General features: G+C 53.2%; 1 protein-coding gene across 3 annotated transcripts; it reads left to right on the top strand.

Annotated features, from left to right (window-relative positions):
- Positions 1 to 27,463, top strand: F8 (coagulation factor VIII). 3 transcript variants are annotated; one of them, XM_050901478.1, is made up of 27 exons: positions 1 to 199; positions 4,489 to 4,613; positions 4,907 to 5,029; positions 5,534 to 5,746; positions 6,812 to 6,883; positions 7,340 to 7,447; positions 9,398 to 9,619; positions 9,899 to 10,133; positions 11,191 to 11,365; positions 12,353 to 12,446; positions 14,004 to 14,215; positions 14,519 to 14,669; positions 14,817 to 15,026; positions 16,218 to 17,854; positions 18,149 to 18,996; positions 19,311 to 19,476; positions 20,326 to 20,532; positions 21,127 to 21,355; positions 21,453 to 21,635; positions 21,842 to 21,958; positions 23,213 to 23,284; positions 23,616 to 23,701; positions 24,197 to 24,352; positions 25,168 to 25,312; positions 26,178 to 26,326; positions 26,645 to 26,821; positions 27,051 to 27,463. In XM_050901478.1, the coding sequence occupies exons 1-27, from the start codon at positions 51 to 53 to the stop codon at positions 27,204 to 27,206; spliced, it is 6,417 nt and encodes a 2,138-aa protein (XP_050757435.1). In that variant the 5' UTR covers positions 1 to 50; the 3' UTR covers positions 27,207 to 27,463. The 3 variants fall into 3 exon arrangements, with proteins under 3 accessions (XP_050757435.1, XP_050757434.1, XP_050757433.1); XM_050901477.1 differs by having other exon boundaries at positions 12,353 to 12,451; positions 14,009 to 14,215; positions 16,218 to 18,996; positions 19,308 to 19,476; XM_050901476.1 differs by having other exon boundaries at positions 16,218 to 18,996.
- Positions 27,464 to 27,967: the final 504 nt, after the last annotated feature.

The following is a 27,967-nucleotide window of genomic DNA, read 5'->3' on the forward strand; positions in this document are numbered from 1 at the left end:
CTTTTCACTTTTCCTCCTGAAGCCAGACCAGTTCCCAGCTGGCGGGCACGATGCTGGTGGGAGCCCTGCATGGCCTCCTGCTCCTCTGCCTGGTTGAGGAGGGCATCAGCAAAGTCAGAAGATACTACATCGGTGCAGTGGAAACCGCCTGGGACTACACACACAGCGACCTGCTCTCCGTGCTGCAAGCGCCTGCAGGGTAAAGCTCTTTCTATTGCAGTTCCAGCACCCTGCTGTGGGTGTTCTCCCACCCTGGCATGCACAGCACTGAGAGCTTGGGTCCAGGCAGGCAGGTGCATGGGGGCAACCTGGCAGGGTGGGTGCACTGAGCTGCTGGTACAGCTGGGAATGGGTGTTTCTGTGCAATGAGTTGTCACTACGTGCAACCCCTGATAATGCACAGGTGGATAAATTGCAGAGAGAGATGCAGACCTGCTCTGTGCTACTGCTCTGCATTCCTTTATCTTAATGCCGTTTGCCTGTGACCCTTTAAAGTCAAGAGCTGGTTCTCCAGCTTTCTCTTCTGCTCTGCATCCTGGGAGCTTTGGGGAGATGCGAGGGGAGATGGGGTCCTGTGCTTCCCTGCCTGGGGGCCGCAGATGGAGGTTGGCTGTGCCCTCCTGACTAACTCAGAGCAGCAAAGGCTCTCCACTGTGTCTGCCCCTGGTAAAACCCAGCTTTAGTTATTTATATCTTTGTGTACATTACATTGCTGGGGCTGAAATTTTTCCTTTAGGGAATGAAAATAATTTTTAGTGTTTGGGCAAAGCATGGTGTTTGTACATAGTGACAAGAGGGAGGAAGTCATGGTGGTTTTGCCCAAATACTTTGGAGTAGGAAGGAAAAGTGGCCGTTGCATTGCAACGGTGTTGTCTGGAGACACATTTGGCTTGGACACACACGGCTGAGAATGGGCTGTTCTTTGCTCAGCATGGGGAGCAGAGCTGGACAGCTACATCCTCTGTGGATCAAGCCATACCCCTCCCCTCTGCCTCACTGCCACATCCCCTTCCCCAGGCTCTGTGCTGGGGCGATGTCAGCCCACAGCCCCATCTCCAACCCACACTGGCTTGAGCAGCAAGGAGCTGTGGTCAGGCTCCAGTGATGAGCCTGGTCAGCCTGACTAGCTGCTATAGTCACTATATCAGAGTTACGTTGTTTTTTCCCCGCTTTAGTTACTTCAGTAGGAAAATTGCATCCAGCACCCCCTGTTTTACTAATGCCCACCCCCCCGCTTTTACTAACGTTGCACTCGGATCCATTAGGCTATGGTAGAGGTGAAGTCACTGATGCTGTTAATTCAACCCTGTGGCTTTCCGTTTCAGCACTGGCTTTAATGATGTGCTTGCACACTGTTTCTGACCTGGGAGTGACTCAGGGACCTGGCTCGGCCCTGCGGACAAGTTGGGCATTGGCAGGCAGTCTGAGGTCACTTGTCCTCTAAAACGGGGAAAGATAACTTTGGCTTTCTCAGAGGGACTTGGTGGCGTGCTCCACCCCAGAGAGGCAGGGCACGCCTGGACAGTGCGGCTCCAGGAGGAGCCATGGTGGGAACCGTGGGTTGCTCAGCATGGCTGTTGCCAGCTGGATGACGGTCCCTTTTCCCTGGCCCTGCAGCCTCAGCCTGGTTCCCCCCCCACAGGGACGGCCCAGGAAAACAGCCAGGCTGGGGAGAAGGAGCATGCAGGAGCAAGCCAGGAGAGCGGAGCTGGGGTGCCTCTGAGCTGTGTGTGGAGTGTCTTCTGCTCCACCCATTCTCCCTCGTGATACCAGCATCTCATGGCAGCCCCCAAAGGTGCACCTCCAGGCAGGACCTCCATAACCCCTGTATGTATCCAGTGGTTTCTCTGGCATGTTTGTGGAAAGCTCTTCCAAATGAATGGGCTATGGCACACCAGGCCAGAGCTGCTTACGCCTTCCCCATGATTTCAGTTTCTCTTCCTCCCAAACACAACCCTACCGGCAGGGTCAGAGCCGGGACCAGCACATCCTGTGACGGCCCCAAGGATCTCAGCTCTGGCTCGGAGCTGGCGGCCATGTAGCAGCAGCCCATGTTTGAGTGCTTCGGCAACGCAGGGTGTTTACCTTGGCTGTCTCCCGGCTCTGAGAGATGAACAGATATTGCGGCTAACAATGCTGATCGAAGGCGCCAGGAACTTATCTCCCTGCCTTGGCTTCACCCGCCCTTGGGATAGGAAGTCCATGGGGACCCCAAGTGCAGAGGACCAGCCAGAAGCACTTGGATCAGATGTCCATGTGCCGAACTCTGCCTCCTCGTCCCCTGCAAAGGCTGTCAGGCTCTGCTGTGCCAGCTGGGACCTGGCGCTGAGCCCTGGTGTCACCAAGTCTCCTCCCAGCCATGCCCCTGCATGCCAGTAAAATCCTCCTGGCTCCAGAGGATTTCTGCCTTGTTTACTGCAGAATTAGCAGAACCAGACTCTCATATCTCAGGGATGTATTTTCAAAGCTGGGCTTTCTGCGAGTTAGAAAATAAGGCGCAGCTTCCCGACAGTGAACAGCCCAGTGCCAGCGACCCCGCTGCACTGCCACCTCCCAGTGTGGGGTCACCCTGGAGAGCAAAGCTTGGTCCAGACCCTCCTGCCATCAAGCCAGGAATGATAACGGCTCGTGGGCAAAGTCAGCTGAATGCAGTGGCCCTGCTCACTGGGGCCCTGTGTGCTGGGGGCTTCCTGCCAGCCTGAACACAGGGTTATAGCTGTGGTGGGAAAGGCAGGAGCTATGCGTGCATGGGGTTTACATGGGAGCCTGTCCTGCTCTGCCCCCCGGGGAGGGTGAACCCCACTCTCCCCACAGCATCCTCCGGCTGCAGGTGACTTCCAGCCAGCAGCGTGGGGGCGAGTGTGCGTCGCCCTTTCCTAAATTTGAGTCACTCTGGCTCCTTCCTCTTCCTCTTGAGGAAGATTTGCAAAGGGAACCGCTGCTTGAATGAAGGCTTAGTCAGAGGGGGAGAGCAATCCTCCCTGCTTCTTCAGAGGGAAGAAAATACCACCTGGCTCTTGCTCCAAACAAAACAAGGCTGGAAGCAGTCTGTCTGGTTACTGGAAATGGTCTCAGTCCTGGGGCTGATAAGCCAGCCTCTAAAATCCCTGGAGAAATTCATGGCTTTGTTATCCTGATAAATGTGCTGCCAGCAACTAAGCACCACGCAGCCCCTCCCTCACTCCCTGCTCCCAGTGGGATGGGGGGGAGAATTGGGAAAAAAGGTAAAACTTGTGGGTTGAGATAAGAACAGTTTAACAACTAAAGTAAAATATAATACTAACAATAATAATAATGAAATATAATTAATAATAATAAAAGTAATGAAAAGGAATATAACAAAAAAAAAAGGAAGAGAAAAAAAAGAAATAAAACTCAAGGAAACAAAAAACACAACAGTGATGCCCAATGCAATTGCTCACCACTCGCTGACCGATGCCCGAGCAGTGATCTGCCCCTCCCGGCCAACTCCCCCCAGTTTATATACTGAGCATGACATTCTATGGTATGGAATATCCCTTTGGCTAGTTCAGGTCAGCTGTCCTGGCTAGGCTCCCTCCCAGCTTCTTGTACTCCTGCTTGCCGGCAGAGCATGTGAAACTGAAAAATCCTTAACTTAAGTGCCACTTAGCAACAATTAAAACATCAGCGTGTTATCATCAACATTATTCTCACACTAAATCCAAAACACAGCACTGTACCAGCTACTAAGAAGAAAATTAACTCTATCCCAGCTGAAACCAGGACAATTCCTTTTGGAAAATGAATTTGTTAAGCCGCTTACAGATAGAAAGTGGCCAGCAGAGATAAGTGGGGTGTGAAATACGTTCAAGGCTCCTTTATCTTTCTGCTGCAAGTAGTTTTTTAGGGGCTGGCTGTAAATCCCAGTTTGGTCAGAAAAGAAATGAACGTGGGGATGTTGCTTGGACTGCAGAGCAAACTGCCGCGACCTGCCATGCAGCCTGACACCGTTTCTTTCCTGGGGGGAGCTCGGGAGGATGCTTGAGGTTATACATGATGTGATGCGTCTGCCACACCTGAAGGTGCTGGGGATGGGGTAGGGGGTGGCTGTGGGGCAGAGGCCACCATGGCACTGCTATCTCAGCACTCCCAGTGCCCTGGGTCTCTGCTGGCAGGGAAGCATGAAGCCAGGCAAGGCACGAGGCAGGAGGCTGGCAGTGATGCCTGCAGCTGTGCCCACTCACGGCTGCAGGTGGGTACGGTGCTGTGCCTCCTGCCCTTGTGTCTTCTTCCATCGTGACTAACACCATGACATTAATCACTGCCATGTTATCATCCATGAGCTGAGCAAAATGTTTCCAAACACACCTGGGGGTTGTCAGGAAACCCAAAGGACACAACAGGGTGAGCAATCCCCGGGGCCAGCACAGCACAGGCAAGCTGGCAGGGAGGGGAGGAAGAGGATGGCTGCTGCCCGTCCATGGACAGGGCTGCACAATCAGCCTTGGCTTTTCCTTCCTCCTGCAGCATGTCGGGACACCCGGGCCCACGGCTCCCCATGCCTGGTGTCCCTCCCCGGTACAGGAAGGCTGTGTTTGTGGAGTACCCTGATGCCTCGTTCACGCAGCCCAAGCCCAAGCCAGCGTGGATGGGTAAGAAGCACCCACAGTGCGGTGAGCCCTAGCTCTCCTTGACAGCGGCCAAACTCATCCTGGGTTGGGTGCTGGCAGCTCCTGGGCCAGGAATGGGAAAGCACCTGGGTAGAGTCCCATTATGGCAGAGCTGCTGGGGATGCAGGGAGCCTTGCTGGTGCCAGAGCAGTTGATACTGCCGTGAGGGACAACTGCTAATTGTGCAGGTGGAAAGCCCAGATCCTTTGGGGCCAATGGCTGGGCGTGAGCTGCCTGACCCCAGCTGCCTCACCCTGTTGTCTTCCCCCCTCCAGGTCTCCTGGGCCCCACCATCCGAGCAGAAGTCTATGACACGGTGGTCATCACGTTTAAGAACCTGGCATCCCGCCCATACAACATCCACGCCGTCGGGGTGTCCTACTGGAAGGCATCGGAGGGTGAGTCGGACAATAGCCAGGTGCTGCAAGCTCTTGTGCAGCACCTCCCGCTCTGCCGCCTGCCTGCCAGGAAGGAGAGCGTCCCTCCCTAACCCTCCTATTCATGTCCCTCTACGAGGACAGACAGTCACAGAGATGGCTTAGCCTGGGGGAACAAGACTATGCCCAGCCCAGAAATGAGCTGAGATGAGCAAACAGCCCAGAGCAAACCCATAGCAGTTATAGAGGTAATACATAAGTTGAACCTGAGGTTGGATGCTTAGGGCCAGGACGACTGTACCCTCAAGCGTCAGGGCAGGTGGCGGGTGCACAGCCCAACAAGCGAGTCTCCGGCACAGTTCTGCTCCCTGCCCTGAGACCAGCCATTGCCGGTGGGAGTCAGGCTGGCCCCGGGGGCTGGGGTGGAGAAAGGCTGTGCTCTGGATTGGGGGAAGAGGCATTTCTGTAGCTATGGTGTGTTGGGGATGAACCTTCAGTGACATCTGGCTGTTCCTTTGGCTTTAGGTGCAGGGTATGAGGATGAGACCAGCCAGCCAGAGAAGCAGGGTGACAGTGTGGATCCAGGGAAGACACACACATACATCTGGGAAATCCAGGAAAACCAGGGCCCGATGGATGGCGACTCATCATGCCTGACCCACTCCTACTCTTCCAACACCGACAGCGTGAAGGACATCAACTCCGGTTTGATCGGAGCCCTGCTTGTGTGCCGACCTGGTAAGGACAGCACAGGATGGGGACAGGTCACATGCAATTGTGAATTGAAAAGGAGAAAAATCAAAGACGCATTCCAGAGACTGAACATGGCAGTGGAGTCAGTAAGCTGTGGTCAACAACAGCACTTTTGGGGTTTGGCCCTTTCCTGAAAGAGTCCCTTCCCAGTGCAGGAGCCAAACACACTTTGGATTTCCCTGCTGGAGAGAAATTGGTTGCTTCTTTCCTTTGCAAGATTTCAGACCACAGATGAAATCTTCTACCTTGTATCTGACCCTTATCTATCCGTAAGGTGAATTGCTATGGAGGCATAAATGTTTGTCTTTCCTTCAGAGCTTCATCAAGCAGTGATTGTTCAGTGTCAGCCAGGGTGCGTTGTCAAACAGGGTTTTGTCGGAAGAACTAGAGGGAAGTTTGTATCAGCAAGGGTTAAGGATCAGGCAGGAGAGAAGCAGGACACCTGGGGCACTGCCTGGTCCACAGTACCTGTGCCTGCTCTCCTTCCTTTGGTAAACATGGAGGTGATGAAATCCTGACTGTTAATAGTTTCTGGGTGCAAGGCACCAAGAAGTGTACCTGGGGTGGGATTAGTCACCCCTGGTTGAGCCATCTCCTGGAGATAGTTGTCCAGACCCCTCTGTGGTCACTGGAGAGGAACGGGTACGAGTCACCTCCTCCCAGGGCACTGTCTGCAGGCTCTAGTGACTCACCAGGAGCAGTTTCTCCACTGAGTGATGTCTAGACTAAATGACCAACGCAGACGATGCTGATGAGGGGGCTAGATAAAATGGGCTCTTCCAGGTGACTAAGTGGATCCTGAGAGCCTGTGAGGGGAAGGCAGCACAAACTGACCTTTCCATGCCTTCTGAGGACAGCTGCCTCTCAACCATGGGCTTTTGGGGACTGCAAGTCTGGAGACAGGGCTGTGCCAGTCATGAGACATGACAAAAGTAATCCACAGCCTGGCCTTGATTTACCAGTTCTTGGAGGGCACAAAGGAAATTCCCTGGGGAGACAGGCATGGTGCTTGCTGACCTTTAAAGAGATCCATCCCATGGCATCTTGCAGGGACCCTGGTGAGCGATGGGAACAAGGACGCGCAGCAAGAGTTTGTGATGCTCTTTGCCGTGTTTGATGAAGGTAACTACCCTGTTAACTGGTGTTGGACCCCGAATTCAGCCTGGTCCGGGATGCATGCTTTGGCCATGGTGTGAGCACAGCTGCTCAGCTGCCCCCAAGGGTTTGAGCCTTGTACAACCCTCCCAACCAATGTGCTCCTGCTGCAGTACTGCCACTCTTTCTTCTGTTCCCCAGGTGCAAGGAGCTTGCAGCCTCCTCAGCTCTCCCATCCCATGCCCTGGCCTTATTCCCATCACACAGGCTAAAGCTGTGGGGGAGTAATGCCCTGTCATGTGCAATGGTCACCACCACATTCATGCAGAGCCGTGGCCAGGACTGCTGTGGATTTCCAACAGGCACCACACATCTGACCTCCCTGGATTTTGGCTTTCATACTGTTTCACCCCAGTGGGAAGGTTTCCTTTTTCTTTGAAATGCTCTCAAGTGAAAGCTGACTGCATCCTCCTCTCTCCACAGGGAAAAGCTGGTACTCTGAGCCCAGCTCCCCGGCAGCTACTCAGCCCCTGGCTCACAACAGGACGGAGCTGCACACCATCAATGGCTACATCAATGGCTCACTGCCTGGTAAGTACCGGTGTGCCGGGGACAGGGATGGAGGGCATGGGAGGTGCTAGGAACAGGGGCGTAGCCAGGTCTGTAAACTCAAGGTAGCTTGTGAAAGGATGTGAGAAGGGACATCAAGAGGAGTTTCCAGGTGATGGATCTGTTAGGCTGTGTTCACCCCAGAGGGACTCACACATCTCGACTCCTTGATCTGCCTTGCCCATTTACAGTGGGGCAGAACCTGTTTCCGGCTGTCTGTGTTGCCAAGTGCAGCTGACCTCCTCAGAGGTCTCCAGGAATAGTGCTGATAGCGAAGAGTTTCATCTCTTGTAGCCCTGAGAATGAGGCTGTAGGTAGTATTGAGGGGAAAATTCAGCTCTCACTAGCCTGGCTCTGACAACACACCGCTGTAGGATTTGGGGAATAGAATCATAGAATCATTTAGGCTGTAAAAGACCCTTAAGATCATCGAGTTCAACTGTAAACCTAACACTGCCAAGTCCACCACTAAACTATGTCCCTAAGCGCCACATCTACACATCTTTTAAATACCTCCAGGGATGGTGACTCAACCACTTCCCTGGGCAGCCTGTTCCAGTGTTTGATAACTCTTTCAGTGAAGAAATTTTTCCTAATACCCAATTTAAATCTCCCCTGGCACAACTTGAGGCCATTTCCTCTTGTCCTATCACTTGCTACTTGGGAGAAGAGACCTACACCCACCTTGCTACAACGTCCTTTCAGGTAGTTGTAGAGGGTGATAAGGTCTCCCCTGAGCCTCCTTTTCTTCAGAAAAGCAAAAGAAAAGGCCATTTGTGGTCTCAGTGAAGACAAAAGTTGGCATTTTCTGATGTTCTCCTGGGAGAAGGTCCAGAGCTGCCTGAGAGTGAAGAATCTCCAAGGCAAACTGGGAAACACTCAGGAGAGCCATTACCATCAGCAGCCTTGGTGAACCACACCCTGAAGCCTCCCACCTGGGTCTGACCATTCTCCAATAAAAGGCAAAAGCAAGACTCCCCTGAGTTCCCTCTCCTGGCGGATCCATGGAGCTTAAAAGCTGAGCAGACCTCATGGTCAGCCGCTGTGTCTGCACAGTGGGTTTCCCCTTGAGAAGGTATCCACCTCTGCCCAGCAACCCCCTGTCTGGCTGCAGGACCTGGCCTGAGAGGTTTCTGATGGAGAGGTGGCAATGGAGAGCTGAGGGCCTCAGGACGGGGCCTCCATTCTGTCTCCTCCCGGGCTCTTGGGATCTGTTCCAGTCACCTATCATCGCACTCAGTGCCAAAACCAAGTGCTTGACTCTGTATTTGACTTTGTTTGGCTTCAGCTTCCAGGAACTTGTTCTTGGTATTTGCTTCCCTGCTAGATTACAAAGCCCTTCAGCACACACTGATTTCTCCCCAGGAAAATATTTTTACAGTGCAGTCAAGTCCTCTCCCATTTCCTAAGCACACTGAGCTCTTTGAGTCTCTCCAAGGAAGGAATTTTGTCCAGCCTTCAAATAATTCTGGTGACCTCTCTCTGCCCTTTTTGGGCTATTTCAACTACTGCTGAGGACGTGCTGGAGCCCTGCCCCAGATGCAATGTTTTAGTATCAGGCTTGCCAGTGTTGTGATCAGACAAATGACTTTCCAGTTCCCGATTACCCTATTTATAGAGCCAAGGAGCACATCTACCTCTTTTGCCACTGCATCCCGCTGTGAGCTCCTATCAGCATGCCTCCCAAAGCCCTTGCCAAAAAGTCCCCCACTCTGTAAATCTGGTCTTATCTCAGGGGGATGATGTGCCCTGTGCCTCTGTTTTGCTCAGACAGTCCACGTTCGCATGTGACTTCTCCAGCTTGAAGCCACAACCTTGCAGGGCAGGGGACTCTACTCAGCATGTGTCAGGCTCTGAATCCATGACACCAAGAGTGGGGACAAGGGATGGACACAGTGCTGACTCCTCTGTGCTTTCCTTCTCTCCTGGCAGATCTCACACTGTGCCTCAAGAAGCAGGTCCAGTGGCACGTGATTGGGTTGGGCACTGGGCCAGAAGTCCACTCCATCTTCTTGGAAGCCCACACATTCGTGGTGAGAAGCCACCGTCTCAGCAGCCTAGAAATCTCCCCTGCCACGTATCTCACAGCCCAGACCATGCCAGGAACAGCTGGCTGGTTTCGGATGTTCTGCCAGATACTGTCCCATCAGCAAGGTAACCTTATTCTGCAAGAGCTCGGGGGAAAAGAAGTTCAGGGGATGGCCCAGGCTCAGGGTTCTATGCAGTGCTGCAGCTCCAAGGCCCCTCCTGCTCCATAGTGTTACATCCACGTGCAGTCTGGCCTGTGACCAGGATGGCATAGATTGACCCATGTGATGGCCCATTTGATGGGGACAGTAGTGGAGAGGACATCTCCCAAGCAGAGCCTGGGGAAGTGCGCACCTGCACTGGCATGTCAGTGTGACCCTTTCTGCCCGACTTGTCTGAATCCAGCTGGCATGGAGGCCATTGTGAAGGTGGAGGAGTGTCTGGAGGAGCGCCTGATGAAGATGGGGAAGCTGTCAGACGAGCCAGAGGACATGGATTACCCTGAAGAAGATGAGGAAACTTATCACGTGATCCAAGTGCGCTCTTTTGCCAAAGAGAAGCCTGTGACCTGGACTCACTACATTGCGGCTGAGGAAATGGACTGGGACTACGCCCCCGTGAAGCCAGCATCTCTGGACAGGTGAGAGTGGGCATGTGTGCCCATGCGGCTGCTCCTTGAGGCAGTTCTGCCAGCTCTTCCCCTTTTCCCCAGAAATTTATTTTCCTTCTGCCCAGCGCAGACAGTTTTGTTCTTCCTTATTAATGCTAACAGTATGGATGCAGGACAAGGATGGTCTTGGGGAGGCCATGGGAAGGCAGGACCTGGCTTTGCTCCATTTTACCAAATTTGTCTCTCTGTTGCCCAGGTCTCTGGGGTCAGCCCGTTCTGAGCAGGCAGCAATGCCTGGTGACCCGTCTCACCATCCAGCCAGGAGGCCCTGCACAGCCAGGACATGTGCCTGCAGCCTTAGAGTGTGGGTGTCCTTGACCTGTCTGGAAGGACCTGCTCTAGATGGCAGAGGCAATTAGCCCCTGCTGCTGCCCCACTTCTTGGAGGGAGAGGTGATGCAAGTGCAATATCTCAGCAGAAGTATCTTAGTCAGTACTGCATGGTGAAGACACTTCTTGCCAGTCCCAACATCACTCTGCTGACACAGGCTGTTTGGGCTGGGACTGGCTTGGTAGTGGGGTCACCGGGTTCTGCCCTAGATGGGGATCCCAACCAGCGGCCGCTGGAGCACGGCATGCAGGACAGAAATCCCCACCTGCAGCCCCTTGCAGGGTAAGCCAGAGGAGGTGTCCTCTCCAGCTTAGGGCTTGCCTTGCTGGAGAAGGCAAGCAGCAAGAAAAGGCAGCTGCTCTGTTGTCTTATGCCTGCACACTGGGGGTGTTCCCTGGCACAGGACAACCTGCCATGCTCTCAGCTCTCATACTCACCACTTCCCTCCAAGACAAGGCAGTGTCAGCCCAAGGCTGCTACTGTGCAACCTAGTTGAAGCTTTCTCCATTAAAGAAGCACTGAATCACTTGAAACATTACTCCCCAGAATGCATATTGTGATTGCAGGGATGGGTGTCCCCACTGGGCACTGGTAGTCCCTGGACAGCTGTGTAGGTCCTTGGATGATGAAAGGTCTTGCTCTGGTTCTGACAATGTCCCACATGTGGCCATTTGCTCTTTCTCTGCCTTGCCTGCAGAAACATCACGAGCCTGTTCCTGGAGGCTGGCCCTCAGCGGATTGGTTCAAAGTATAAGAAAGTGATGTTTGTGGAGTATGAGGATGCAACCTTCAAGAAGCGCAAGGTGTCAGATCAACTGGACAAGGGAATTCTGGGGCCTGTCATTAAGGGGGAGGTTGGAGATCAGTTTAAGGTAAGAGAGAGATTACTGTCCACGAAGAGGGACTGGAAGGGGAAACTTCAAAGCTTGATGCTGTTCCTCCTAATATCTCTTGGTTTGCAGCTAAGGTCTAACATAAGGCCTTGAGGTGCTGTCATGTTTGGTAATGTCCAAAGTTCACCAGAAAGGCAGATGTTACTGAAAGCTAAAGCTAAATACTCTTGGTGAGATCAGCAGAGATGCACAGGATATGGCCCAGTCCCCTTGATTTGACTTCATTGCGGGCATCTTAGGAATCGTGTGAATTAATCCATGACACATGGCATCCAGCACCTTCCTCTGAGGCGGGAGTGTTCTCTCATCCTCCACTCTTCTCCATCTGTGTGCTTTTACCATACAGTATTGGGGACTGTTGCTTGTGTCTCCCCAAGTGCCTCTACTGACCACTTGACTTGTTTGCTGCTTGGAGGAATGGGATGGTTTCCAGGAGCTTCACATTTCTGCTCCCTGCCTGGGGTTCCCTGTGCAGTTGTGGGCACGGAGCTGAAGGTAACGCCTGTGGCAAAGCCCTGACAGAGCTATTTAGAGAAATAAATGAAGGGCTTCATGCAGTGAAGTGGGGAGCACTTTGAAGCTGTTGACTACTGTGCATACTTAGTGTCTCAGTCCTCTGAGGCCTGGATTGACAGACCTCTTCTGTTTCATATGCAAAGTGACACTAAAGACAGCAACTTTCCCTTTAATAAATCTGATATTTTCATGCCCTCCCTAAAATGGGCACCTCCTGGAAAGATGGGTAGTGTAGACTGGTAGAGAAATAAACAGTTGTTTCTTCTATTCGGACTCCTACTTTGTGGTCCCAGACATGTCCGGGTTCCTCCCCGTTGGACACTGGCAGGTAGCCGATCCCAGAGCACCGCTGCCCAGTGTTTCCCGCCCTGTGAGGACACTGAGGGCAGCCTCAAGGGCTCACAACGTTCAGAAGGCATTAAATGTTCCTGCTGGCTGTCCTCATTTCAGATCGTGTTCAGGAACCTGGCAAGCCGACCGTACAACATCTACCCTCACGGCCTCACCAGTGTAAGGCCATACCATGCCATGAAGCCCTCTCAAGGTAAGGCAGGCCACGAGAATTTGGGACATCACTTGGCTACTGCCTTTCTTCTGGGCCAGGAGAGGTTCCTGCAGCCTGTGGTAAGACTGGTTGTCCAACCCATCCATCCAAGTGCCTGAGCCCTGCAATCCCGGAGATGATGATCATTCTTGGTTCATGTCGCCCTTGGTGCCATGTAACCCTGTCTTTAAGGAAGGCTTGGATGATGGCTGGAAGAAGGGGCATTGTCAACCAGGGAGCTTGGACCATGTTGTTTGGTCCATTCTGGAGGCCTCCACTTTCTGATGAGGCAGGAACCATCCTGGTGATCCTGCCTGTGTTTGCCAGTTTGCTTACAGTCCTCATTCCCTGGGCTCCCCTCTGCTCTGCTTTAATGTCGGGGGTTCATTATGATTCAGACTCTCCCTCTCACAGATTTGCAGTTTTTGCTGTGGGGTTGTTGAGTTACCAGGTCCCTTTCCCAGAACTGCTTTCATCCCCTGCCAGCATGCTCCCAGGACCATGACTTGTGCAAAGCAATCCCACATCCCACCAGGGCAAAACTGTGCCCCATCCCTCTCCCCTCCTCCTCTCTGCCCTTTCGGGCATCACAATGACAGGAGCAATTGCAGAGGCTAGAGAAAAGCTCCTCTGCTGCAGCAGAGGTGGCAGAACCAGGACGGCAGCCGCTAAGGAGTTCAGCAAACTAGGTCAGCTTTGTCACCTGTTACTATCTAAATTAAGGTTTTCCTTCAGGAGAGTCAAAAGGGCAAAGCGGCCCATTGGCTGGCAGGACTAAAGGAGCCAAGCCACACAAGGGAGCTGGGAGCCCTGTCCCTGACCCTCTGTCAACATCCCCCAGCCAGACATGGCTCACCAGCTTTGCCAGTGATTCAAGTCTGTGAAAGCGGGCGAGTCATGGTCCTGGAGCCACAGGGATGATGCTCTTTAGAGGAGTATAAATAAAAAGAGCTATTCCTGCCCTGACTGACACATGAGCTTTGCAAACCATGCTCTTACAGCGGCTCAGCTGGGCACCTGGAGCAGAGAAAGGTCTTTTCCTAAGGCTATGTCAGTGCAGGATCCTGCTGAATGCTCAGAGGATTTATTTGCATTTGAGTTTTCCTTCTGTTCCTTCCAGATCTCCTCCTTGCTTTTCTCATGGTCTAGCTGTATTTGCTTAAAAACCTATCTTTCCTTGCTTTGTTTTTCACCCATTTCAGCTCTGCCCAGCTCTGTACCTTCATCTGCAAACTCCTCTAGGCAGCCCAGAGCCCAGACACAGCTGAGACTGGGTAAATTTTCCAGTTTGCAGGAGTTTCAAGGGCTTTCAAAACTATGCATATGCCTCTCCATCCTCACCTGATCCCAGGGGCTTCTTTTATCTAGATCAACTTTCCATGCAAGCGCATGCTAGCAGCCAGTGTGCCATCCCGGGGTGGGCGTGGGTTTGGCTAGTTTTCTATGCAACTTGTGTGGTCAGGAACCCTCCTTTCTGAGCTCTTTTAAAAAGTGGGATCACCCCTTCCAGGAGCAGCCCCGACCTAACTGATCTGCCCTTGGGCTGTGTGTTGCCAGATAAGGATGTGAAGGACATTCCTATCCCCCCTGGCCAGTCATTCACCTACATCTGGAGGGTCACCACTGAGGATGGGCCAACACAGGCAGACCCTCGCTGCCTCACCCGTTTCTACTACAGCTCCATCGACCCAGTCCGAGACACAGCCTCAGGCCTGATTGGGCCCCTCCTGATCTGCTTTAAGAAGTCCATGGATCAGAGGGGAAATCAGGTGGGTCCTTCCTTTGTCGCCTCAACTGCCAGGCTGAAAGGCTGGAATAACTGCGGTGGGTAAAATAATTGGGTAAAAGCAAATTTGTCTGTCCTGTTCTCTTCAACCCTACCATCAGTCCCAATGTCCCTGCCTTCCCCATCCTCCCTTGCATGCTCCCTTCTCTCCAAACCTGGCCCCTAACTCCTGTGAAATAGCAGTAAACTGTTCCTCATGCACCCAGGCTAAGACCTGGCAGCTACACTGGGCCCTGGGGGCTCTCTGATTAGACCAGGAATAACCGCTTCCCTCTCTGCCTGCCAGATAATGTCAGACAAGACAAGGTTGGTGCTGTTTTCGGTCTTCGATGAGAACCGCAGCTGGTACCTGGAGGAGAACATCAGGCGGTTCTGCACTGACGCAGCCCATGTGGATACCCAGGACCCCCAGTTTTATGCCTCCAACGTGATGCACAGTGAGTGCTTGGCCAGGGGCTCCCTACAAAGCCCTGGCAGACACAGGCTCATCCCTGCCCCAGGAAACAAGTAGGGAACATGCAGCAGCTCAGCAGCCATGGGGGAATCAGGTCCTGATGAAATGTTTCACCCCTGCTCTCTTCCAGCTATTAACGGCTTTGTGTTTGACAACCTTCAACCAAAACTCTGCCTGCATGAAGTTGTGTACTGGTATGTCCTGAGTGTTGGGGCCCAAACAGATTTCCTGTCCATCTTCTTCTCTGGAAATACATTTAAGCGCAACATGGTCTTTGAGGACGTGCTTACCCTTTTCCCATTTTCTGGAGAAACGGTCTTCATGAGTTTGGAAAAGCCAGGTTAGTAATATGGGCTATTCTATAAACCATGGGCTTGGCATCACAGCAGAGATAAGTGAGCACCTCCAGCCAGGTCTCTGGTACCCGATCGCATTTTGGCAGCCCTGAGAGCAAAGGGACGCACAACCTGCTGGAACAGCAAATTGAGAGGCAATGATTAAATCCTTCCAAAGCTTAAATCAAAGAAATTAAATTACTGTATTTTACTTCATTAATAGAGTGCGTTAAGGTCACACATGCTGCCAAGCCAGTAAGCTGGCTGCAGTAGCGTGAGCCCCATGGACCTTGCATCTGCACCCTTGGCTCCAAGCTTGGAGGTCAAGGGGAGCAGCGGTGCTGTCCCTGCTGTGGGTTCAGCTGCTGGTCACAGCATCCCATTTATCTCCATGCCTTTGCAAGGACAGAAATCACAACCACGGAGATGTCCTAGGAAGGATTTCCTTCAGAGTTCAGTTTTATTTCCCCCCACTCAGCATTTTTTCCTTAGCGTTTGCAAAAGCAGTGCCGTTAACCATTTCCTCACTCACAGAGGAAACACAGAATTTACCATGTGATTGCAAACACTGATATGATGGTCATGAGCACTGCACCCTGAGCCAAGCTGACAAGGTTTCTAAATACCCCAGGAAGCTTTCTAAAACCCAGCCAAACATTGCATCTGTTTGAGCTCTGATTTTTGCCTGCTGATCTGAAGCAGGCAAGCAGCTCAGCCAGCAGCAGATGACAGCTCTCTCCAGTGTCAGAGCCTGGTTATTACACACCTCCTCACCCACTCTTGGCGCATGGAGAAGAGGCACTTGCTGCAGGGAGCAAACAGGTTGGCTGGGGATGTGAGCAAGAGGCAGCCTTTTCATTTCTTTCTTCTTGAGTGGGAGAGATGTGACGACTGTGTCTGGGAGAGAGGTGTATTTGACAGCACCAGTGTGTCTTTGGGCGTGGATTATGGTGATTACTCTGCTGCTGATGATGGTGCTTATCAGGACTGGCTCTGATGTTGCCAGCAACCCTGATGTCCTGTGAGTCCAGCTGTAAGATACTCTAGGGATTATGAAAACATGAAATCACTACCATGAACCAGAGGCTGCCTGAAAATATAGGTTGCACTAGCAAGGGAGCGGCACGGGGATGGCAGCTCTTCTGATTTTCCACTGTGGTGGGCTGATGGTGTCCTCTTGTCCTCTCTTGAGACAGGCGTCTGGACGCTGGGGTGCCTGAATCCTGATTTCAGAGACCGAGGGATGCACGCCAAGTTCACAGTCTTGCAGTGCCAGCATGAGCAATACCCTGATGGGGAAGATTATGTGGATTTCGAGGAGGAGGAGGAGGGTGCCTTTGACTTCCAACCCAGGGGCTTCTCTAAAAGAAAGAGATGGCGCAGGCCATGTGTGAATGAGCAAATGAACAATGTCACCTCTTCCAGAAATGAGACAGAGAAGCCAAGATTGTGCTTGACAGAACCCAGCCATGGGGCTCTCCTGAGCAATGGCAGGATTTCTGATCCCCTTTCCAATGGTACATCAACACTTTTAGGAACAAACCCACATCCACCTGATATTTCCATGTCTCCTCTGTCGGAGACAAACTATGAGCCAGTGTCCTATGAATCCTTCCTGGAAGATGAAGAAGAATTGTCAAAAATCATCAGCCAGGATGAAGGGTTTGGAGCTCTCCCACCTGGAGAACACTTGGCGAGTGTCAGTGGAAGGGTCCATGGTACTGTGAGCTCAGAAGAAGGTCAGCAATGGCTGCACCAAGCCACACCAGCTCCAGAAGATGCTCTGGCAGGAAAGAAGGTGACAAAAATCTCAGAGGTGCAGGAGCCAGTAAAAAGGATGATGATCCAGTCTGGTGGTACATTGGAGATCCTGGAAGCAGAGCCTCGAAAGACAACTACTCATGCAACAGGCTTGTGGGACTCAACTGCTTATGCTGCTAGCAAAGCTCCTCTTCAAGAGAACAGGAGCTCGTTTCACCAGAACGACCTGGAGCACAATCTGGGACTTCTAGACACGTCTTCACAGAGTGCTGAGGACAAGTTGCTAAGAGAGGCTGATAAAATATCCTTAAATTTATACGAGTCAAAGGAGACAATCAATACAGAACCAGCTTTAAGTACTGATCATGACTCTTCCTCCACACTGCACAATCCTTCTGCATCTTCAGACAAGACAGAAGACAACAGGACTTCTCATGCTGTGGTTCACAGTCACACCAGAGAAAGCAATTATTCATCAAATGAGCTAGATGCTAGGCTGGAAAAAAGACCTCACAAAGTGGTTTCGCAAGGCTTTTATGAATCTTTTGTAGGGAAAAATGTTTCTTTCTCAGACCTGGGACCCAGCAAACCTGTACAAGAGCAAATCGTCACAGATGAGAGTAACTCCTTGCCAGCAAAAAGTGGCACAGAACAAGAAGCCAGTGAACTTGCCAAAGGCACAAGCCTTCTAGAAACCACCTTTGCACACACCAATGACCTTGAGCCTTCCAGCTATATAATGACAGAAGAGAGGGATGAATTAATCTTGGAGGCAGTGTTTCAGGATGCTACAGCCACTAAGGAATTGCCAGAGATGGACAGTCTTGCCTTTCCTGAATCGAATGTCGTGGCCAATGACACAAGGCAGTTCCCAAATGCTTTCTTAAACAGCCCTGAACAGTTTCTGAGACACAGAGCTCCAGCCCCGAGCATGAGTGGCCCCAACTGGGGGCCTCGACAAGCCAGGTCAGTGGAGAGCAGAGGCTTGATGCATGGTCTGGGTCTTCCCAACACCAGCTGGCCTGGCAGCAGGGAGCCTCTCTCTGAGGGTAACAGAGCAGAGCAGGATCTGGCCAGCCAGACCCCTGAGACAGCAGTGAATAAGAAAGCCCCAAAGGCGTGTGGACCTCATTCCCCTTTTTGCAGCACTCTCTTCAAAAAGAGATCCCTGATATCAAGTGACACTTTGCCTGAGGTGATGGTGGCCCAGCAGAGCCTGGAAGAAAAATCAAACATGGTTGAGGGGAGACTACACCCAGGCAGCGATGTTCCACAGGCTCTGCTGGGAGATACTGCTGACGAGATGCATCCTGAGGGGAGGCCAAGCACAGATGGGGGTGTACGGAGCAGCAGTGAGGGGGCCCAGCGCAGTGGACGCTCCTTCCCCACGCAGGGAGCACTGGGGAGCGAGGCAGCGATGGCAGCAAGCAGCTCAGAAACACAGGCTGCTCCTGTGGCTGCATACCTGGCCTCAAACTGGGACCCAGTCTCCCTGGGGGCAGCGGGACACGCTGGGGGCTTGCGGAGCCCAGCTTTGGCCAAGATGCAGCCGGGCAGAGGTGCTGTCTGGGGGGCTCCTGGGAGCGAGCAACCTCAGGGGAGAAGCCAGATGGAGGAGGAGACAAACTCTGTAGAGCAGCTGGGTCAGTTCAGTCCTCAGTCTCAGCAGACCAAGGCCAATGCCAAGGAGGCCTATGTGCCTGAGAGCACGTCCGGGCAAAGCCCAGAAGAAATCCCTATGAAACCAGCCTCCAAAGAGAACTATTCCCTGTCTCCAAGCAGCCCTGCTCGCAACCACAGCACTACCAAAAAAACAGCCAAATATGTGCAAGCCAGTCCAGATGGATGGCAGGTGCTCAGTGCAGAAGATGTCCTCAGAGAAACCGGGAAGAGAGAGGGCCAGGGCCTAGGAGAGCCCAAGGAGGATGGGGAAAGCAACAGCACAGCTGGGAAGAGGAACCATGCCCCAGGACATAGGGAGAGGCCAGCTCTGAACAACGGGACCCATTCCAGCCCCTCGAGGCCAAAGGCTGACAAGCCGGACTATGACGAGTATGGTGACACAGAGCAGACCATGGAGGATTTCAACATCTACGGGGAAGACGAGCACAACCCACGCTCCTTCCAGGGGGAGGTACGGCAATACTTCATTGCAGCAGTGGAGGTGATGTGGGAATACGGGAACCAGAGACCCCAGCACTTCCTAAAAGCCACGTAAGTGTGACTGTCCCTCAGGTATTCCTCCTGCACTGCATGGCATGGCATGATGCGTGAGTTGGCATGTCCTGGCAGGCAGGATCACAGGTCTATGACTGTACAACCCAGCCAAGCAGCCCAGGGGAAGGATGCTCCCAGTGCCTTCCCTCCACCTGGGGAGTTTTGTAACTCCAGCAACCCTGAGCTTCCTTGCAAGTGGGTCAGGGATGCTCTAGGCTCTGCATCACCCCTGCCATGTAGCAGCCCTGCCATGGCTGCCCTCCCTATGGAACAGTATCACCTGACTTGCTTAACTGCCCTCACCCCAGCAGGGACACCTGGAGCGGCAGGAGGAAGCCTTTCCGGCAGTACCGCAAGGTGGTTTTCCGAGAGTACATGGACGATTCCTTCACACAGCCACTGCTGCGGGGAGAACTGGACGAGCACTTGGGCATCCTTGGGCCATACATCAGGGCAGAAGTTGAAGATGTCATCATGGTGAATTGAAAGTTCCCATTTCCTATAAAACCTGAAATTCCCCCGTTGCTGGCTGTGCTCAGCCAGAGGGAGTGCTGAGGTGGGCCTGCAGGCTCTGAGATGCCCATGGGTTCACCTTCAGGGCTCAGGGGCAGGAGCTAACCTGTTGGCACCCTGCGTGGCAAGTGAATGGCACCAGGTTGGGAGGCAGAGCTGCCATTCAGAGGGACCTCCGTGGCTCGAGGAATGGGGGCCAGCAGGAACCTCAGAGGGTTCAGATGCAAAGCCTGAGACAGACCCAACCCCTGCAACAGCACAGCCTGAGCAGCTCCTGGGCTCCATGGGTAGCCTTTTGGGTGAAGGGATTGTAAAAAGAGTAATGAGCTAAGCAGGGTTCAGTACAGCTTCTTTGGGTGCTCTATGTGAGGGCAGGCTCGGTCTTCCCTCACCACCAAAGGTCCTTCAGCACCCACCTAAGGAAGAGGTGAAAGGCTCTTCACCAGGCTCAGGACTTGTATGCCTGGAGAAGTGCCCAGTTTTCACTGAAATCTTCACCAGGATGGATTCAGCACCTTTGGGCTCCAGAGACAGTAGTGTAGCTGACCTTGCTCCCATTGAGCAGGGAGAGGGCCTTATCCTGCTGACATGACCAGAATGTGCTTTCCACTGAGGATCACACTGCACAGCCACAGCTTGTGGTTCAGCAGTGGCTGGCCACTGCCTGAGGCCCAGCTGGAGGTCTGGGCACTGGGGACATGGCTGCCTCCTTCCCACCAGCTGGCTGGATCCAACCCCAGGGTCCAGGGCACTCTCAGCGCTGCGCCTAGCCCCCTCCCACACTCCCTTTGCTTTGCCTTCCCTCTGGTGCAGGTTACGTTCAAGAACCTGGCCTCACGGCCCTTCTCCTTCCACTCCACGCTGCAAGCCTACGAGGAGACACAGGGCGCAATGCAGGGTGGAGAGAAGGTGCAGCCCGGCGAGCTCCGGAAGTACTCATGGAAAGTCCTGCCCCAGATGGCACCCACCACACAGGAGTTTGACTGCAAGGCCTGGGCTTACTTCTCCAATGTGGACCTGGTAGGTGGGAGCCTGCTCCTTGGGTCATCCCAGGAAGGAGAGATGGGCAGCATGCCTGGGTCCTGGCTGTGAGGTCAAGGCTTTTCCTATGGTGCTGTGCTGAAAGCAGCCTGTGGCTGTGTAGATTCTCAGGTGTCTAATACAGTGATGAATGCATGCTGGTGCTTTCTCTTCTCTTCCCTTCTGTTAATTGGGTTTTTCCCCCTTTCTCCAGTTGTACCAGCTTATGAGACTTGTAGGGAACTAGCATTCTGCAGTCCCCTACCTCTCTGCCAAATCTGGCTGAATTTGGCCCATGGGTTCCAAGGTTAGTGGGGTAGAGACTGTTGGACAGTTGGACAGACAGACACCACTTCTCTTGAAAGCATGTGCAAACACTTGCTGCACAGCCTTTCTTAGCTAGGGGCAGAGTGAGGATCCCCCAGTGAACCCAGCATGTCCTTCCCACCCTGCACGTGCCATGCCTTGTGCACAAGTGGGAGCCAGGCCAGGGATGCAGACAGGGCCACCGCTTTCCTCGCTGCTGTGCCACTTGCAGGTGTCAGCGCTGCCTCCCCCTCCGAGGCAAACCTTTCTTTCCCGGCTCCCTGGCAGGAGAAGGACCTGCACTCGGGCCTCATTGGGCCACTGATCATCTGCCGCCGTGAGGTGCTGAGCTTCGTGTTCAGGCGGCAGCTGGCTGTGCAGGAGTTCTCCCTGCTATTCACTATCTTTGACGAGACCAAAAGCTGGTACTTCCTGGAGAACATGGAGAGGAACTGCCGCCCTCCCTGCCGCATCCAGCAGGACAACCCTGACTTTAAGAGGAACCATTCCTTCCATGGTGAGGACCCTTGCCCTTGCCCTTTCCATCCCACAATCTATACTGGGACGGAAAAACCCTGGAGCCTTGAGCCGCTCCTGACCACTGCCTTCCCCAGCCATCAACGGCTACATGAGTGACACACTGCCCGGGCTGGTGATGGCTCAGCAGCAACGGGTCCGATGGCACCTCCTGAACATGGGCAGCACTGAGGATATCCACTCTGTCCACTTTCATGGGCAGCTGTTCAGCGTCAGGACTAGCCAGGAGTATCGCATGGGAGTCTACAACCTTTATCCTGGTGAGATGCAGTGCGGGCACTGTGCACACCCCAGCTGCCGGGGCTTCATGTCCATGCCTGTTAGGAAGTGCCAAGCCTGTGAGGAGATAGCAAGGAGGGGGAATGGATCTGGAAGAGTCTGGCTCTGTGTTTGCACAGCGCTTGGCACTGTGGCATCCCATTACAGCCAGTAACTCCCCTCTGCTCTGCTCTCCATTCCTGGCCAGGTGTCTTCGGGACGGTGGAGATGTGGCCCTCACATGCTGGGATCTGGCGGGTAGAGTGCAAAGTAGGAGAGCACCAGCAAGCCGGGATGAGTGCTCTCTTCCTCGTGTACAACCTGAGTGAGTGATCTTTGCGCCCTGGCCCGCTTGCTGCCATGGCCATGGCCAGCAGGTTTTTGAGCTCCCTCCCCCAAGTCTCTCAGCATTTCCCCTGGGGTGGCCCAAGTGGGGTCTTCTGGGTTTTCACTCTGAAAGAAAGTCACGACTTCAGCCCTTGCCACACTACCCAGCCCAGCAGGGAGCACAGAGTCAGGGACACGGTTGGGGTGCAGGCTGGGAGACCAGCTTCATTTGCCTGCAAATATGTGCTCCCAGAGATCTTGTTTTCCAAAATTGAGGGTCCCTGGACCTCCTGTAAAATGTACTTACCCCAGCAACTGCATGCACACGCTGGTGCCTGCCCGTGCTGTCGGGAAGGTACAGTGCCCAGCTGCATGTCAAGAGGTAAACTGAGGCATGGAGTGATGGCTGGAGGCAGCAAGCGACACTGCCTGACTACAGGTTGCTCTGATAGAAACAGACCCAAGAGCAACTGCAAAATCCACAGGAAACCTCTGACTCCATTCACCCCAGAACAACACGTTTCTACCTCACCATAAGTAAGCACTGGGGGAAGTGGTTTGTGAGAGTAGTATCTTATCACACAGTGACAGTCTCTCTCCTCTTCCTAAAGGAGTATTAAATGTCAGCCAGAAAAATGTTTCCATAAGTTAAAAATCTGCTTAAGATTTCAAATTTGCATTTTCCCCAGAAGCATTTGCCATGCAGCGGAGATGCCAAGATGTGACAAGTCGCTAATAATAATGGTTATTATAAGAGACAAACAGCAGTGCTCAGCAGACCAGAAGAGACACACAGAGAGACAGGGGTGTCAGGCACACTTTCCTTTAGCGACGTGGTACTTGTTTTTAAAAGATGCTGCCTAGCAATAAAAAGGCGCAGGAGCAAGACATGGGTATAAGGAAGAGACACTTGTCAGCATTGCTGGGAGATCAGGACATGGGAATGAGAGGTTGGGGACTCAGGGACAGGAGTTTGGCAAGAGGCTGCTGTGGCTGATGCTGGGAACTCTCTGCTGCTGACATCGGAGTCGGGAGCAAGAACTTCCAGCATCCCTAAAATTCAGGGATGGATGTGGAGGCATCTGAAACCCACCACTTGGTGTGAGACAAACAAGCCTGGGGGCTTCTGAAGGCTTGAGACAACCTCCCTGAGCCTGGAGGCTGCTACCAGGCCTAGGCTTTTCCTTCAAAAGCCTTGTTACCTAATCAGCTCTCCCTGGTTTTCGCTCTCCTTCTCCCTCTTTGGTTGCAGACTGCCGAAATGCCCTTGGCCTGGCCTCAGGCCACATTGCAGACTCTCAGATCACAGCATCGGGGCAGTATGGTGAGTAGGGGTTGTCACTGCAAGGAAGGCAAGTGAGGTTGGGGCAGCTTCAGCCAACATAACTCACGTGCTTGCCTGCCCAAGGCTCTGCTACACTGGGTCCCTGGCAGAGTCCTTCCTCCATCCATGCCCATGTCAGCATCCCACTCGGGACCTGGAGGTGCCTTCCCACATGTCTGGTGCATTGTGTCAGTGCACTGCCATCCTGTATGTGGCTACTAAACCCTAGGGTGATCCTCAGGCCCCATCCTGTGGATGGACTTTTCACCGCCTCAAGCTGGGCAGTGCCAGGGGCCAGCAGCACCCTCATATCTGTGCACTCTCCTCGCAGGGCAGTGGGCTCCTTACCTGGCCAGGCTGGATAACACCGGCTCCATCAATGCTTGGAGCACTGACCGCAGCAATGCCTGGATCCAGGTAAGAGGGGCCCTGTGGCTGGAGGCACCGCTGGGGGCATTGCAAGGGCATGCTCGTAGCTGATGCACTGTGCAGAAGGACCTACATGGATGGCCAGTGTCTCCCCAGCTACGTCCTGCTATTTCCTCTGCTTCCGCTCTGGGAGGGGAGCTCTGAGATCCTAATGGCAGTTGGTCTGGCCATGGTTGCTGCTGGTCTGACCCCCAGATCCATCCTCAGTGCAGCAGAGGAATCACTTGATGGTCCAGCTGCAGCATCGGATTGTGCAAAAATCCCCCAAAGACCAAGTGAGAACAGCTCACCTCTCCAAACAGCTCTTCCCTGCCCTCTCCCAGCTGTTGGCTGACTTGTGCCCTTATAAACAACTATTTTAACTAGTTTCATAACCTGTGCTCAGTTACGTCACGAGGAAGCCAGTTCCATGGGTTTACAGTGCATTACCTGAACACGGCTTGGGTTTTCCATCAGAAATGAATCCCTGACTTTCATTCTCAGGTGGACCTTCTGCATCTCATGATTATTCACGGCATAAAAACCCAAGGGGCCCGACAAAAGTTCTCCAGCCTTTACATCTCCCAGTTTGTTGTCTTCTACAGCCTTGATGGGCAAAGGTGGAGGAAATACAAGGGGAATGCCACCAGCACCCAGATGGTAAGGCAAACAGGTCTTGAGGAGAGTGTCTTCCCAGAATGGAGTCTCTTGGAGTGATGAGGGCTAGGGAGTTCTGTACACAAGGCAGAGATCTCCTGACCCCTGAGATATTTGATTAGGGCAGGAACAGTGAGCATTCACTGCCAGGATGACTGAATTGCAGATCACAGATCTACAAGGGACTTACTGTCTGTGTCCATCTGTCTCATTTTCAATTGACTGAGCTATTTCTACAATCCCAGGAGGCTGTGAGAACCACCACTTAACGTTATGTTGCATCTTACTTAGAGCTAGGCATAAGATTTTGCCTGAATATCTTTTTGGACCCCAAAGGCAAATTTGGCTTTCTAAAAACATTGCACAGATGCAGATGATTTAGGGGATCTCTACTCATTAGAAAAAACCCAGAACCTAAATATGCATAAGCTGATCATTCCAGCGGGAGAAGAAAAGTATCCATCACGTACACCAGCTGTGGCCAAAACTTTTCCCAGGTTCAAAAGTCCCAGGACTGACTTCTTTTTTTTTCTTCTTTTTCTCCCCTCTGTTTGGTGAAAATATAAAAACATGTTCATTTGCACGGACCCTAAGTTTCTCCTCCTCCTGTTTCTCAGTGGTTCACCCTGCTTTGGCCCATTCACACTTCTTTGGTCTGAATCACATCTCAAATCATTTCCCTGAGCTGCCGTTCTCTTGTAAGGATGGTGATAAGATACAGAAGTGTCAGACAGAAATGTTCTTCCCCTCACTAATCCTTGTCCTGTCTGGCTCTCTTTCCACTGGTACAACAATCCTTTTTGTCTCTTTCCCTGCAGCTGTTCTTTGCAAATGTGGATGCAACCGGAGTGAAAGAAAATCGCTTCAACCCTCCGATCATAGCCCGGTACATCCGCATTAACCCCACTCACTACAACATCCAGACCACGCTGCGCATGGAGCTTATCGGCTGCGATCTGAACAGTACGTCCCACCTCTGGACACCAAGCACCAAAGCTGGGGCCTGATCCAGTGGGGTGCTGAGTGCCAGCTCCATGTGTTCCAGGACTTCCCAGGGAGTTGTGGAGGGGGAAGGAGGAGGCTGGAGATGGCATTGAGATGTTGAGGGAACAAAGCTGGAAAATCTCATTGTGGTCTTAAAGATAGCAATACCATGGGGCCAGCTCTCACCACCACTTTTTCCTGAACCACCAGAAACCTCCAGCAGCAGCTAAGCTGATAGCTGGGGAGCTGCTGTCTCAGTCTGGAACAAGCAGATACAGACAATATTGGCTTTTCCTCTGGTTTTGCCACTCCAAGGCAAGACTGCTCTGGCCCACAGTGTGACCCAGGGCAGTCGTTCTCTGAGATCCTTTCTTTAGCTTCGTACACCAGCAGGGCGGACTCTCCAGCAGCTACAAGTGGCTGTGGCTATGCTGTCGCCCCATGCCACAAGCCTGCCAGCCGGCTCTGAGGCAGCTGTGCACATGCACACCTGATCACACTGTGTGCGAGGTGTCTCCCTGCCAGGTATTCTTGTCCTTCCCCTGGAGACAGGTTCTCCTTATGTCCTGGCAGATGCACAAATTCTTCACATTCCTCCTAGATAAAATCTCCAGGGAGAAAAGAAGGTGGGACTAGTGGCAGGTGTAGTTTGGCACTCCCCAGCCAGAGCCATGCTGCACACAGGGGCCCTGAGCAGTGCAGGGACCATGACACTGCAGCAATGCACAGGAGAACCTGTAACCAGGGAAAGTGCATGGAGGGTGGCTGGAGCAGTGAGCAGTCAGAAGGCATCTCCATGATGGGTCTGTTCCCCCCTCTGACAAGCATCGCTCCTCTCTTCCAGGCTGCTCCGTGCCCCTAGGAATGGAGAACAGAGGGATCCCTGACCAGCGCATCTCCGCGTCCTCCTACAGCACCAACATCTTCTCCAGCTGGTCACCCTCCCAGGCCCGCCTGAACCTGCAGGGGAGGACCAATGCATGGAGGCCAAAGGTAGCCCATGCAAGGAGATCCCCAGGCAGGCAGCTGGGGCATGGGCAGGCAGGTGGGATCCCAGCAGGCAGGCTGAGTGCTTGCAACCTCTCCTAGCCAGGGCTGTGTGGGGAGTGTGTACAGCCACGTGCACCGTGCAAGCTGCCTGCACACAGGCAGGAGAGTTGCCGCACTGATTTAGCACCCAGCAGCTCCAACCAGATGACTGGTAGGGCAGGTGAAGCCCAGGACTATGTGCAGGCCAGCTTGGCTTCAGCTGCAATGGACGTCTCTTTCTCATTGCTGCTGAAGGGTTGAAGGCAGTCTGTCCTTCCCCAGAGCAACAGCCCCAGCGAGTGGTTGCAGGTGGACTTTGAAGTAACCAAGAAGGTGACTGCAATCATAACCCAAGGTGCCAAAGCTGTCTTCACCCACATGTTTGTGAAGGAGTTTGCTGTCTCCAGCAGCCAGAACGGTGTGCACTGGAGCCTGGTCCTGCAGGACGGCAAAGAGAAGGTAGGCAGAGCTGCTCCACAGCCAGAGGCAGCCCATGGCCACCCCTGGGGCAGCAAGCACAGCCCTTGGCAGCAAACACGCTCACAGCATTTTTTGCGAGAGCAGTGGGCCAGTCTGTGCTTTTTCCTCCCTAAAGCATTCCCAAGTTGTGATTGGGTTGTGTCCTCAAGTCATGGGCTCACTATACCAGCAGAGGAGAGCACACCCCTGATTTCTCTCTCCTCTCCAGATTTTCAAGGCAAACCAAGACCATGCCAGCACAGTGATGAATAGCCTGGAGCCCCCCGTCTTTGCCCGCTACGTGCGGATACACCCCCGCCAGTGGCACAACCACATTGCCCTGCGGATAGAGTTCCTCGGCTGCAACACTCAGCAGGAGTACTGACGGCTGTGGGGCCAGGCATGGGCAGCACCAGCCTGAGGACCCGCATCCAACTGGACACTGAACTCTCACCAGGGCCAGAGCCAGCCCTCCAGCGCCCTGGCCGCCCCTGCTGCCGGGGAGGAGAAGGCCTGCAGAGCTGTCACGATGGCTGGCTCATTATCAGCCTCTTCCTGTCCCTCATTACCAGATGCCATATAGTCAGACATAATGCTGAAGAATTAAACAGTAATTTTCCAGTGTAATGCTGAAGAATTAAACAGTAATTTTCCAGTATCTCTCTGCACTTTCTCCTCTGCTCCAGCCTTGGAGTCACCAGGGGCTCAGTCAGCATTACCAGCAGCTAGTAATTAATTAGCCACAGAGCTTCTCAGCTTCATTTTGCACAAGCTCCTGCTGCCTGGGCACAGTCCTGGAGAAGGAGGAAGCAGCAAAGATAAGGGCTAGAGGAGGAAGCCCTGCTCCAGGCCCCAGCGTCCATTTCACAATCGGTGGGGATCGGTGGCTCGAGGGAGGTAGCGCTTGCTCAACCTGACTCAGCACTGGGCTTTGGTCCTCCACTTCCCTTCATCTCCTTCCCATAATGCTCCTGCTGCCGTGGCTGGGTGCCATCATCCTGCTTTCCATGGCTGCCTCGAGCAAGCCCTCCTTGCTCGCTGACTGGAGGAGTTCTGTAGGTGCTTGTGGCTCCCAGGGGCTCTGGTGGGACATTGACCACTGGATGAGCTGCTGCCTTGCCATGATCCCCAGCAAGGTGTGTCATG

The sequence above is a fragment of the Gymnogyps californianus genome, chromosome 9, assembly GCF_018139145.2.
Source record: "Gymnogyps californianus isolate 813 chromosome 9, ASM1813914v2, whole genome shotgun sequence".
Classification (NCBI taxonomy): Eukaryota; Metazoa; Chordata; class Aves; order Accipitriformes; family Cathartidae; genus Gymnogyps; species Gymnogyps californianus.

Excerpts from the sequence above, each read along its gene's own strand:
- F8 (XM_050901477.1), top strand. The coding sequence starts at position 51 with ATGCTGGTGGGAGCCCTGCATGGCCTCCTGCTCCTCTGCCTGGTTGAG. Across the intron at positions 4,614-4,906 it reads GCCCAAGCCAGCGTGGATGG|GTCTCCTGGGCCCCACCATC; the intron begins GTAAGAAGCACC and ends TCCCCCCTCCAG. Across the intron at positions 14,670-14,816 it reads TGCCTCCAACGTGATGCACA|CTATTAACGGCTTTGTGTTT; the intron begins GTGAGTGCTTGG and ends GCTCTCTTCCAG.